The 13,052-nt window shown below is 30.4% G+C and overlaps 7 protein-coding genes across 7 annotated transcripts; 2 read left to right on the top strand and 5 right to left on the bottom strand.

The window, feature by feature from the left end:
• Positions 1-185: 185 nt before the first annotated feature.
• GPN3 (putative signal sequence-binding GTPase GPN3) lies at positions 186-1,001 on the top strand (the record flags this gene model as incomplete). Its single annotated transcript, XM_046080941.1, has 1 exon — positions 186-1,001. The coding sequence occupies one exon, from the start codon at positions 186-188 to the stop codon at positions 999-1,001; it is 816 nt and encodes a 271-aa protein (XP_045935985.1).
• Positions 1,002-1,336: 335 nt separating this feature from the next.
• Positions 1,337-2,941, bottom strand: HST4 (NAD-dependent histone deacetylase HST4; the record flags this gene model as incomplete). Its single annotated transcript, XM_046080942.1, has 1 exon — positions 1,337-2,941. One exon carries the CDS (start codon positions 2,939-2,941, stop codon positions 1,337-1,339), a length of 1,605 nt encoding a protein of 534 aa, XP_045935984.1.
• Positions 2,942-3,711: 770 nt separating this feature from the next.
• RVB1 (RuvB family ATP-dependent DNA helicase pontin) lies at positions 3,712-5,088 on the top strand (the record flags this gene model as incomplete). Its single annotated transcript, XM_046080943.1, has 1 exon — positions 3,712-5,088. The coding sequence occupies one exon, from the start codon at positions 3,712-3,714 to the stop codon at positions 5,086-5,088; it is 1,377 nt and encodes a 458-aa protein (XP_045935983.1).
• Positions 5,089-5,273: 185 nt separating this feature from the next.
• SLY1 (syntaxin-binding protein) lies at positions 5,274-7,250 on the bottom strand (the record flags this gene model as incomplete). Its single annotated transcript, XM_046080944.1, has 1 exon — positions 5,274-7,250. One exon carries the CDS (start codon positions 7,248-7,250, stop codon positions 5,274-5,276), a length of 1,977 nt encoding a protein of 658 aa, XP_045935982.1.
• Positions 7,251-7,836: 586 nt separating this feature from the next.
• On the bottom strand, positions 7,837-9,474 carry CCT6 (chaperonin-containing T-complex subunit CCT6; the record flags this gene model as incomplete). The annotated part of the gene is made up of 1 exon (XM_046080945.1): positions 7,837-9,474. One exon carries the CDS (start codon positions 9,472-9,474, stop codon positions 7,837-7,839), a length of 1,638 nt encoding a protein of 545 aa, XP_045935981.1.
• A 711-nt stretch (positions 9,475-10,185) lies between these two features.
• On the bottom strand, positions 10,186-11,295 carry MAP1 (methionine aminopeptidase MAP1; the record flags this gene model as incomplete). The annotated part of the gene is made up of 1 exon (XM_046080946.1): positions 10,186-11,295. One exon carries the CDS (start codon positions 11,293-11,295, stop codon positions 10,186-10,188), a length of 1,110 nt encoding a protein of 369 aa, XP_045935980.1.
• Positions 11,296-11,787: 492 nt separating this feature from the next.
• On the bottom strand, positions 11,788-12,288 carry CDD1 (cytidine deaminase; the record flags this gene model as incomplete). Its single annotated transcript, XM_046080947.1, has 1 exon — positions 11,788-12,288. One exon carries the CDS (start codon positions 12,286-12,288, stop codon positions 11,788-11,790), a length of 501 nt encoding a protein of 166 aa, XP_045935979.1.
• Positions 12,289-13,052: the final 764 nt, after the last annotated feature.

The raw sequence follows: 13,052 nt of genomic DNA, 5'->3' as shown, positions 1-13,052 counted from the left end.
TTTTTTCTTTTTTCTTTTTTTTCCTTTTCTTTTTCCTTTTTTTTTTTCCTTTTTTTTTTAAAACTAATATTTATTCAGTTCACAAATGTGAAATTCAAATCAATTTATCTCACTATCGTACTTTTCTATTAATAAATAAAAAAAATTAGGAAAAACTAAGCATAAAGATTGAAAAAGAAAATTTAATGTCTCGTGTTGGTGTTTTGGTACTAGGTCCAGCAGGTGCTGGTAAAAGTACTTTTTGTAACTCAATAATTTCACACATGCAAACTATAGGACGTCGTGCACATATCGTTAATTTGGATCCAGCAGCAGAACCTAATAAGTATGAATTTACCATTGATATAAGAGATTTAATATCGTTGGACGAAGTGATGGAAGAATTAGATCTGGGTCCTAACGGTGGGTTGGTTTATTGTTTTGAATATCTTTTACAAAATTTAGATTGGTTAGATGAAGAAATTGGTGATTATAATGATGAATATTTGATATTTGATTGTCCTGGGCAAATTGAATTATATACTCATATTCCAGTATTACCGACAATAGTTAAACATTTACAACAACAGTTAAATTTTAATCTTTGCGCAGCATATCTACTAGAGTCATCATTTATAGTAGATACTTCTAAATTTTTTAGTGGGTCCCTATGTGCAATGAGTGCAATGATTTTATTGGAACTTCCACATATTAATATCTTAAGTAAATTAGATTTGGTAAAGGATGAGTATAATAAGAAAAAATTAAAAAGATTTTTAAATCCTGATCCCATGTTATTGCTGGATCAAGCAAATAAAGATACTAATGTTAGGTTTCATGATTTAAATAAAGCTATTGCAAATTTAGTTGATGATTTTGGAATGGTTCAATTTTTGCCATTGGAAGCCAATGATCCAGAAAGTGTTTCCACTATAATAAGTTACATAGATGATGTAACACAATGGGCTGAAGGACAAGAACCTAAAGAGCCAAAAGATGAGATAGAATTTGATGAATTATGACGTGAATAAGGGAAAAAAAAAATTAAAATAAAATAAAATAAAATAAAAAAAAACCGAAATGTAATGTGTTATTACACTTATATTTAATACCGTTTATTGTTTAATAATAATGATCATAATAATTATTATTATTTGTAGTTAATATGCATCCTCTTTCATCGTTTATTTATATATAACTCCTCAACTTTCATTTTTTTTTATTTTTTTATTTATTTTATTTTATTTTATTTATTATTTTTTTAATTTTCTTTCATATCTTTATTATATAGGTATTACATAATCAATATATCTTTTTAAGTATATTCCTAGTAATAACCATTAGTGCAAATTTTTTGTTACAATATAAGTGGTAAGGTCTGACAATCTCCTACAACAATTAAGTCAATGCATTCTAAAAAATCCTGAAGAGATCGCGATGGAACTTCGTTATTTATCCAAATTACTATCCCATTTCTTGAATGTATAGTTTTGGCAAATTCTTTACACATTCTTCTTACACCAGGTATTTTTAATGTAGTGCCAACAATAATTAGACAATCTGGCTTGGAATTCAAGTCTTGTGCTACTATATCTCCAATCTTTTCCCCATCAGGATGGAATTCATTATATAGCACTACCCTTGGTCTCAATTTTCCAATGCCCTGTGCTCTTTTCCCGGCTATTTGCCTCACAACTTCTATTTCTTTACAGCTTGGACACAACGGAACAACTTGGGTAGTATTATTTTTTTTGTCGGATACCGATGTATCAGGTATATCCACATCTTCTTTCATGCTAATATTATCAATTGATTTTTTACTCTGAGAGATAACAGTACTATTATCAATGCTATTTTTATTTTGTTCCAAGGTAGATGTTTGTGTTTTAAATAAAGTTGGGTCAAAATCATAAATGTTATTGCACTTACAACATGACATATGATTTACACTTCCATGAAGTTGAATGACAGTAGGATATGGTTTTTTACCATTTAATGGTGTTTGAGTATCTAAATTTGGTAATCTAACTTCTAGTCCATCTATATTTTGTGTGTAAACTCTTTTTAATCTGTTCTGATAAGACATCCAGTCCAACATTTTATGAAAATACGTAGGTTTAGTCATTTTGGTAGCGTAATGCATTTCGCAAACCATTTTATTAAATTTACATGTTTCAATGTCAGTACTGTAGACGTGATTGAAATCAAACAAATCTTTACCACTGGAAACCTTATTTTCCTTTTTAAGCACATTAAATAACCCACTCGATGAACGGAAATCAGGAATACCAGCCCCAACGGAAATACCAGCGCCAGAAATAATAATCACTTTCTTAGAATGCACTAGAGCATATTTTAAAAAATATGCTTTTTTACTATTATCATCAGCAAAATGTCCTGTTTCGGTATCTACTGCTGAGTTTGATTTGTTATTAACATATTCATCAATGTAGAATACTTCATTCAATGCTGGTCTATATTTTAGCTTAGGTTTTCTTTTATGCATATGATTGGGTAAAAATTTACCAGTCTCCGTATTGATGCTTTGTTGAATTTTCAACAAATCTTCAAATAAATGTTTCTTGGCAGTATTATTTTTAAGAGGACTGGAGCTCTCAGATTCAGGTAGACTTTTATTTAAACTCGTTCTTAGGTCATGCGCACCATTAGTATCTTCATCCTCAGTCTTCAATAGGGAGTTGTTTGTCGATTTAGGTGATTCTGTTTTTTTTCTAAGAGCGGAAGCAATAGTACCATCTTTACTTCTCGTTCTTTTACTAGGGGAACTATTATCGTTATTAGTACGCTTTATTACTTTTTTCTTGGTTTCCAACTTCTTAATAGATGATGGAGGTGGCGATAATGGTAAAATATTCCCGCTATCATTATTTGCTGATTTAATCGCTCTATTAATACTATTTGTTCTTCTGAACCTTTTCTTATTCGGTGATATCCTATGCATTTTATACTTATGTGTATATTTTTTTGTTTTTCTTACTCTAAATAAATTATTTGATGTAACAACAATAATTGTTGAACATAGGATATGCAAATATACTTCAATTTTTGTGGGAAAAAGGGAAAAAAAAAAAAAAAAAAAAAATTTTTTAATTTAATTTAATCTTGGTTATACAATTTCCTGTATGCTCAATTAAAAACTGAAATAGGATACCTTAAATATTTGTACAAATGATACACCCACAATGCAATAATATTCTTTAATTTGTTCTACGAAAGATAAAAAGAAAAAGAAAAAAAAGTGCTTGGTTATACTAAAGTTTGACATAAATAAAAAAGGAAAACAAACTTCTTGTATTTTGGAAAGGGAAATAAACTAAAATAAAATAAAAATTATAATTTTCCTAAAACATTTTCCCTGCCGTCATAAAAAATTTATGTATTTACATATTTTCTTAATCTGGAAATTTAACTGATTCATACAACTAACTAACTCAAAGATCACGTTTTATTGAATTTGTTGGACGGTGTAATTGTCCGAACTATCCGAATTAGAAAAAAAAAACTTATATAACCCGGTCACAGTAAACTATTTTTCAATGCTTAAAAAAGAAAAGTTTCTTTTAATTATCATTCCTTCACAAACTTTATAAAAGTCTACACGCTACCTTTCTTTTAACTTAAACTCAAAGGTTAAACCTCAATACTGAGTATATATATAACAATCAAAAAACAGAGAAAAGAGATTCTATTCTTTTTATAAAACTTATAAAAATGGTTGAAGTACGTGAAGAAAATAATAATGGGTCTGGCAACTTTACCAGAACCGCAGCTCATACCCACATCAAAGGGTTGGGTTTAGATGAATATGGGGTAGCAAAAAAAGTAGAGGGTGGATTTGTAGGCCAAATTGAAGCAAGAGAAGCCTGTGGTATCATAGTCGATTTAATTAAAGCCAAAAAAATGAGTGGTAAAGCCATATTATTGGCAGGCGGTCCATCTACTGGTAAAACCGCATTAGCTCTAGCTATTTCCCAAGAATTAGGTCCCAAAGTACCATTTTGTCCTGTTGTTGGTTCTGAACTATATAGTGTGGAAATTAAAAAAACTGAAAGTTTAATGGAAAATTTTAGACGTGCAATTGGCCTAAGAATTAAGGAAACTAAAGAAGTCTATGAGGGCGAAGTCACTGAATTAACTCCCGAGGAGGCAGAAAATCCATTGGGTGGATATGGCAAAACTATTTCACATGTTATTGTGGGTTTGAAATCCGCTAAAGGTACAAAGACTTTAAGATTGGACCCTACTATCTATGATAGTATTCAAAAGGAAAAAGTCGCCGTTGGTGATGTTATTTACATTGAAGCAAACACAGGTGCCGTTAAAAGAGTTGGTAGATCTGACGCTTATGCCACCGAATTTGATCTAGAAGCAGAAGAATATGTTCCATTGCCAAAGGGAGAAGTTCACAAAAAAAAGGAAATTGTACAAGATGTCACATTACATGATTTAGATGTTGCCAATGCTAGGCCTCAAGGTGGTCAAGATGTTATATCTATGATGGGGCAACTAATGAAGCCAAAAAAAACAGAAATTACCGAAAAGTTAAGACAAGAAGTTAATAAGGTTGTTTCCAAATATATAGATCAAGGTGTTGCTGAGTTAGTGCCAGGTGTCTTGTTTATCGATGAAGTTAACATGTTAGATATTGAAATTTTCACGTACCTCAATAGTGCCTTAGAATCAGAAATCGCTCCCGTTGTCGTTTTGGCTTCTAACAGGGGAATGACTACTGTTCGTGGCACAGATGGGATTGTTTCTCCACACGGCATTCCGGAAGATTTAATCGATAGGTTACTAATTGTTCGTACTCTACCTTATAATAAAGAAGAAATACGTACTATCATTGAGAAACGATCCAATGTAGAAAACTTGAAAATTCAAGACGAAGCTTTAAATAAACTAGCTGAGTTGGGTGTTCAAACTTCCCTACGTTATTCCGTCCAATTACTATCACCATCTAGTATTTTGGCACAGTCTAGTGGCCGTGAAGAAATCACACCCGAAGATGTGGAAGATGCCACATCATTGTTCTTAGATGCCAAAAGATCTACAAAGATTTTAGAAGGCTCCTCTAGATATTTATATTGATTTATGTATAGCAGTTCTTTGATTTTTTATTTTATTTTTGACTATATACGTGCCGTTTCCTTTCCCCTCTTTTCCTTTTCTTCACTTATATATATATATATATATATATATATATATAAATATAAAAGTAAATACACACATTCATAATTCCTCTCTCTTTTTTTCTTCTTCTTTCTCTTCTTTATTTATGCTAGTTTAGAGATCTCCTTCAAAAAAACCGTTGGCTTGGAGATAGAGGTACTACCATAAATAACCTTCTTCTTATTAACCTGTTCACTATTCCCATGAGCCCATTGTTGTAAGTTTTGGTATTCAATATAATTACCACCACCGACAACAAAAACCATAGACTTGTTATATGATTGACGTTTTGGAGGTCTTGTTAGGTCTCCTCTTAAAATCCGTGGGTCATAATACAAATAAGAATCTGTTGTCTGCAAATTATTATTAGAACTATTTAGTGGATCCATAATCGCTTCAACGATATTAGTTATTGGTATAGTTTTTCTTTCAGTTAATAAATTGGATACACGAGACACTAACGAACCTACCCCACCTTGAATTTTATCGCCAGCTAACCCATACAATTTTTTAGACAAGCCTGAAAACAACTCGCTCCCAGTGGATCCGTTAGTACTATTGTTATTATTATAATTGTTGTCACCATGTCCATTATACTCATTGCCCAAAGATTTATTTTGTAACAATGATATGTTGGATAGATCCATCATCTTTCTTAGTTTATAAATGTATTTTAATGGAGAACAGTCGTAGTCTTGATTTTGAAAATATTCTTCAACTTGTGTAACAAAGGTTTTGGGTAATGGTTCCTTGGAGCTTAAATACATAATACCGAAGGTTCTCAATTTGTTTTCTAAATTTGTCTTTTTATCATCTTTCAAAACCTCTAAAAATCTTTGTCTTGTTTTCAACTGATCAACATCTTCCTGTTCAATTTCATAAAAAGTATCTAAACTTTTAGAGCTCAATTCAGGGATCAAAGACGCCAATATTTTGAAATGAGAATCAATAATTTGCTTTTTGGCTGTTAACTCTGGTAATTTGTTGACAGCCTCCTGTATATTAATAGTATCATTTGCACTGTTAGGATCTAAATCATTTAAATTGGTAACCCCAGTTTTTTTGGTGACTTCTTCAGCCTCTTGTTTATATTTATTTAATTCGTTTTCTACATTTTCCACAGCATCGGGAAAGGGCAAGTAACAATTATCTCTCCAAAAAAAATCTTTTGGTTCAATATCAACTTTCATTTTTACAGGAGCAGCTTCATTTTCTTTATGGTATTGAAATGTAATTGTGTTTCTGGCCATCGTAAAAACGTCAAATACCAAACATTCATAAAATAAAGAATGCGATAGCATGGATTTTAAATCAATATTCCTATCAAGCAAAATCAATACTGTCCTTTCTAAGGATTGTGAACTAGGCAATAAATCGCCACTATTTTTAGTATTCAAAACATAATCACGCAATCTGCTATCTAACTTCTGTGCTACAATTTCCGCAGCCCCTCCCTTTTGGGCTCGAATGATTGGTATAGAATCAATTGTCATTATAGCGTTTAGTAAGCCTTTAGCGATTTCATCGCACAAATTAATAATTTGCTCTTCAGAACTAGTTGTGCTGTTCAATTGATAATACGCATTATCGATTTCTAAACTAAACAGCTCAGGTTCTGTAACAATAAAGTCCAAATATTGATCAAAGATTTGTTTTATTTTATCACATTTCCCCTTAAAGGCTACTTCCTTAGCAAAGTATTCCAATAAATCTCTGGAAATTGATGATGTAAAGTTGATATAAAAAAAACTATACATATCATTTGATAAATCTTGAATGATAATATCAATATTCTCTTTAGTAGGTTGAACAAAGTAGATAGCTGGAACATCCGGCAAAGGTGTTCTTGATTGTTTAATTGAAGTATGAACAGTTACACCCTTCTTTAGCAAGTCGTTGACTCTTAAAACGGATGAGATGATACCAGTACTTTTTCTGTCCAAAATTAAGACTTTCCAAACCAATTCGTTATTATTAAAATCAGAGGTCAAATCATGTTGTATGTTTTTAGGATCTTCATTAAACATTAATAGTTTCTCAATAACGGAAACTTGTTTTTCACGTAAAGAATCGTTTTCCATGTTTGAGTTGCGTGTTTCTATATATTTTTATGTAGTTAACTTTGCTTTTTATTGATTGGTTAGAAAGTTTTCTAGTTGTTAATACTAAGAAAAAGAAATAATGTCAACAAAAAACAAAAAACAAAAAAAAAAAAGGTTTGGTTGTAGCTGTTTCATTATTTTTGGCCAACAAATATTTTTTTTTTTTTTTATTTATTTATTTATTTTTTTTTTGTTGAAATAAAACGGGGAAAGTTAAAAATTCGGATAGTAAGGTTTCGAAGTTCGGTATTCAGATCTAGTCATTAATCAATGTACTTCAAACCTTTCAGGATCTGAAGAACTAAAGAAGCAAAAAGGTCTAAAAAAGGATTTATGTTAGTTGTTATTACTTTAACATATCTTTAAATTTGATACATTTTGTACAAAAAAAAAAAAAAAAAAAAAAAAGAAAAGGTATTAATAAATTTAAAATAATAAATCACTAATTTACACGTGTACTATTATTAAATTCTCAATAAATGTACAGAAGGATAGTTGGCGTTCTCCGTATAACAAGAATAAAAAAAAAAAAAAGTTATTATATCATAGTTTTTTTTTTTTTATCTCATTGGGGTGGTCCTTCTTTTAAAGTAGATCTACCAGCTCTAAGTAGTTCATCACACAATAACAAATTACTTGCAATACCCGTAGCACCATTAATAGCATTTCTAACTACACGATACGAATCCCAAATACCTTCAATGGTAGGATCGCATGAGTCACCGATATTCAAATCAACGCCAACAATTCTGGTTTCTCCTTCTTCACAATTATCCAACTCATCTTGGCATGTAGCTAAGACATCTAAAGCATCATAACCAGAATTCTTAATCAAAGTCTTTGGAACCACTAATAAAGCTTCTGCGAAAGCTTGGATACCAGTTTTAGTTTTACCCTTGCATCCTAATTTACTCATATTAGCTTTTTTTAAATGATCGGAAGCAGCAATAAAAAATGCACCAGCTCCTGGAATAACACAGCCGTCTTTTAAAACATTTGCTACAGCTCTTAAACCATCTCTAACAGCATCTGAGGTTTGTTTCAACGAATAGAAAGTAGGCCCTTTAATCAGGATGGTACATGATTTAGGATCTTTATTCTCTGTGACATAAGTAAATTTTTCTTCACCAATTGTTTCTTCATAAACCAAACCTGAAAACCCTAAAATATCTGGTGTCAAGTCGTCAACAGAGTTTTGAGCTATACCACCGGTAACCAATTGTAATCTTTCCATGTTTCTTCTTTTGGCTCTTCTTAAAGCCAAAATGTTATTTTTAGCTAAAATATCTAGGGACATTGGGTCAATACCCTTTTGATTAATAATAACAAACCCTTTATTACTATCAAGCCCACAAACTTCATTTTTCAAATCTATAATTTTTTTTAATTTTTCATCAACAAATTTCCTTTCACTAGCAGCCAATTTATCTCTTTCTTCGGCAGAACTATAAAAAAATCCAGAGTTAACTTCAGTCTTCTCATATTCTAAGGAAACATTTAAAATTAAAACATAGGCATTTTTGACAATTTTAGGCATATCAGGATGTCTTGCACCATGATCTAAAACCAACCCCTTAATTAACTTTGTATCTTTGGCACTCAAGTGTTGCATTTGCATAATTTCGATCATATATAAATCTAAATTTTCATTATTTTTAACACTTAAAACTGCATCTGTAACAATGGGCGTTAAAACTTCTGTTAATTCCGGAACTACTTTGGTGGATAGTGAACTTCTGGCTACTTGTAATAGAAATTCTCTATCGACAGTAATTTCCTTGGATTTATCGATTTTAAAATCATCTAAATATTTGGTTGTTTCTTTTCTGGCAATTTCAAAGCCATCAGTAATAATTCTTGGATGAACACCTTCTTGGATAAATCTGAAAGCTTGTTTCATTAATTCACCAACAAAACAAACCACCGTTGTGGTACCATCCCCAGTAATTTCATCTTGGGCAGCAGCGGCACGAGCAATCATGACGGCCGTAGGCGATTGAATTTGCATCTCAGTCAATAAGACTTTCCCGTCTTTAGTCAATTTAATATTGCCAGCTCCATCAACTAACATTTTTAAAGTACCCTTTGGTCCCATGTTTGTTTCTAAAACTTCTTGTAACCCTACAGCTGAAGTTACATTAACTTTCAAAGCTGCATCTCTTCTTAACGATTCTGCCTTAGGATTTAACAATTGCAAAGACATGTCCTTTATTTTTATCTATGTTTCAATTATTGTTCTTTTTAGCACTCTGAGCAAAGCGTACTTGTGTATAGATATATGTGTATATAGATATATATGTGTTTATATATGTATTAAGACTTTTCTTGTTTTTTTTTTTTTAAAAAAAGTTAGTTTTTGAGAGGTAATAATAAGTTTCTGATGCTAAGGTCTTTTTTTTTTTTTTTTTTTTTCTTAATTTTTGCCACATAGAAGAAATGTACGTAAATGCTTTTTCTTTTTAATTTCCAAAAAAATATCATAAATTTATTTTTGAGCTAAAACGAAAAAAAAAAAAAGAAAAAAAAATTTTTTCTTTTTTACTATTATTAATATCATTTTACACGAAAACGGAAGATACTAATTTACTTGGGCTTTTAAACAAACTTTTGATGGAAGTGGATAATAACCAAAATAAAATAGAGTAGATGACTGAATGTGGTCATGATAATGTCAACCGAAGAACCTTAATGTTAAATAACAGAGAAAAATCAATTATACATAATGCATCTTTTTTTTTTTTTTTTTTTTTTTTTACTTATCTCGCAGATATTTAACTACAAATAGCTAAAAGCAGTAAAAAGTTTCTACTATATACTATAGATATCATAAGTTTTTATTTACCCTAACATCATTATCAGGAAGGAAAAAAAAAAAAAAAAAAAAGTATTTTGAAATTTCCTTCATTCAATCGTCTTATTTAATTCTTGATCTTGGACCACCAGGCGATTTCTTATTTCTAGCAGTCAAAATTTCAACACCATGTTCTGTAACCAATAAAGTATGTTCAAATTGTGCACTTAATTTACCATCGATAGTAGAAGAGGTCCAATCATCTGGCCAAGAAACATCTTTCCAGGAGCCCTCATTAATCATTGGTTCAATGGTAAAAACCATTCCTGGTTTCATAACACCTGGTGTTCTATTTTTAGCATAATGAGGAATGTTTGGAGAACAATGAAAATATTTACCAACCCCGTGACCACAATATGTTCTAACTACAGAACATTTGTTTTCATTTGCATATTTTTCAATGTAATCACCCAATTCTTGAAACGTAGCTCCCGGTTTACAATGTTTAATGGCCAATTTCAAACATTCTCTAGATGTTTCGACGGTATTTATAGCCTGTTTACTTATATTTTCGCCAACATAGTAAGTTTCGTTTAAATCAGCATGGAAACCCTGATAAAACAGAGAAACATCAATATTAACAATGTCACCTTCTTTCAATTCATATTGATCTGGAATTCCATGACAAATAACTTCATTAACTGATGTACAAACACTTTTTGGAAAATTATAATAATTCAATGGAGATGGATAGGCATTTCTTTTGATGGTTTCTTCATGAACTACTTTATCAATATCATCAGTTTTAACTCCTGGTTTGACATGGCTGGCTGCAATATCCAAGATTTCTCTTCCCAACATACAAGCTTTGCGGATCTTCTTAATTTCCTCTTTAGTATAAACTGGAATCTTATTTAATCTATCGTTCAGTTGCTCACTAACTGGAAAACCATTAGAGGCCCAATCTGGCTTAGGGATTGATGCTGGAACCTCCCTCTTTGGAGTTAATGGATATTGTGCTCTTAAATTCCCGGTATATTTATATTTTGGGAAGGGATCATAAGCTGATGGATCATTCTCAGTTTTATAATGAATAGCTTTATGTGCCTTATAATTGTCTTTATAGCAACCATCATCACAAAAAATACTATCTTTGCCTTGTTTCAAGCAAATTGGGCATTTCAATTCGCTTTTGGTTTCTTTACCACATTGTAGCCCAGCACAAACGGACATTATTTATTACTAATTATTGTTTAGTTCTGTTTATCCTTCGCTTTTCTTTTTTAAGAAAGAAAAAAATAAAATAAAATAAAATAAAATAAAATAAAAAGTGGAAAGAATAAAAGAATAAAAGAATAAAAGAATAAAAGAAGAAAAGAAGAAGAAAGAAAATAAAATAAAACAGAGTGAAATAAAATAAAATGTAAAATCGAAAAGTTTTTTTCTTTTTTTTTCTTTTCTTTTTTTTTCTTCTTCTTTTTTTTGTCTAATTTTGACGCATATTTCTTGTAATGGAAGGTATTTAGATATATAGCAATACAAAACCCATACATACCTATTTAGCATATGCTTCCCATCCTTTTAAATATCATTGTTATGCAAAAAACCCAGTGATACAAAAATGGTTGGTTACTATGATTATCCCCCAAAAAATGTTATGTTATGGTTTGTTCCATGTTAATGATTCTGTTATATATATATATATATATAAATGAACTGATATTTTCATAGATATTCGGGACCAAAGCTTAATGGTAACAAGTCATTAATGGTTTTCAAACAACAAATGGTACAATCATAATTAAACATTATTATCTTAGTCGTGTCGTTACAAAACTCTCTAATTACTTGTCTACATATACCACAAGGCGTTATAAAATCATTCTCAGTAGTATCAGCTACTATAGCGATACATTTAAATTTGTAGCCATTGGATTTACTATAACCTTGTGATATTGCAGATACTATAGCAGACCTCTCTGCACATATTGCATTACCATATGATGCATTTTCTACATTGGTACCTTGCAGGAACGCTGTTGCATTATTTGTATCATCAGTATCATTACTAGTGATTAATAAACAACAACCTACCTTGAAATGAGAATATGGTGAATAAGATTTATTTTTTGCATCTAACGTTTGTTTTTTCAATTTCCTAAGGATATCAAGGGTTATTCCACATTTTTGAGCAATTTCTTTCTCATTGCATTCTAGTTTGGTCATTTCCCTTCCCCTTAAACCTTCTTAACTGTTTTTCTTTAAATAATATTAACGTTGAAATATATGGTTATCTATTGGCCCTATCTATAATTATATTAAACCCGTCTGCCCAAAAGGGAAAAAAAAAAAAAAAAGGAAAAATAAAATAAATAAACAATCTTATTAGTATTAATTAGTCACTCGTTTAGAAAAACATTATCTAAGGTTATTCAGATTTGTTGAGCACCTCAACCGTTTGAAGTCATTTTTTTTTTTTCTTTTTTTAAATATTCAAAGATATCTTTGAAACGTTGATGCGTGGTATAAAGGATTTGTTCTACAGTAAAACAACGTATCACTCCCCTCTCGTCCGTCCCCTTTTCCTTTCAAATAATAAAATGTTTTATATATTTTATGGTGGTAATGCACAGGTATACCAATCGGTATTGAAATTCGGACAAAACAACCAAGGACTATCGATTGAATCCACTGACTTTTTTCTTTTTTTCTTTTTTATTTTTAAACGAGAAGCGTAAAATGGGAATGGAAAACAGATCATGATCACACTATGTAATTTATTCTTTTAAAATAAATAAATGTAATTCTTTTATCACATTTTTTTATAAATTATATATAATCCCATCATATAAAATTTACAGGCAAAGTTTTTTTTTTTTTTCTTTTTTTTTTTTTTTTTTTTTTTTTTTTAATACCTTGCACAGTAAAAACAATACTACTATTACCAACAATAACAACAATAATAAACACGAACTCACTCAGTAACCTAA

Source organism: Saccharomycodes ludwigii, chromosome II (genome assembly GCF_020623625.1).
Source record: "Saccharomycodes ludwigii strain NBRC 1722 chromosome II, whole genome shotgun sequence".
Lineage (NCBI taxonomy): Eukaryota > Fungi > Ascomycota > Saccharomycetes > Saccharomycodales > Saccharomycodaceae > Saccharomycodes > Saccharomycodes ludwigii.
This window is presented reverse-complemented; position numbering and strand designations above follow the sequence as displayed.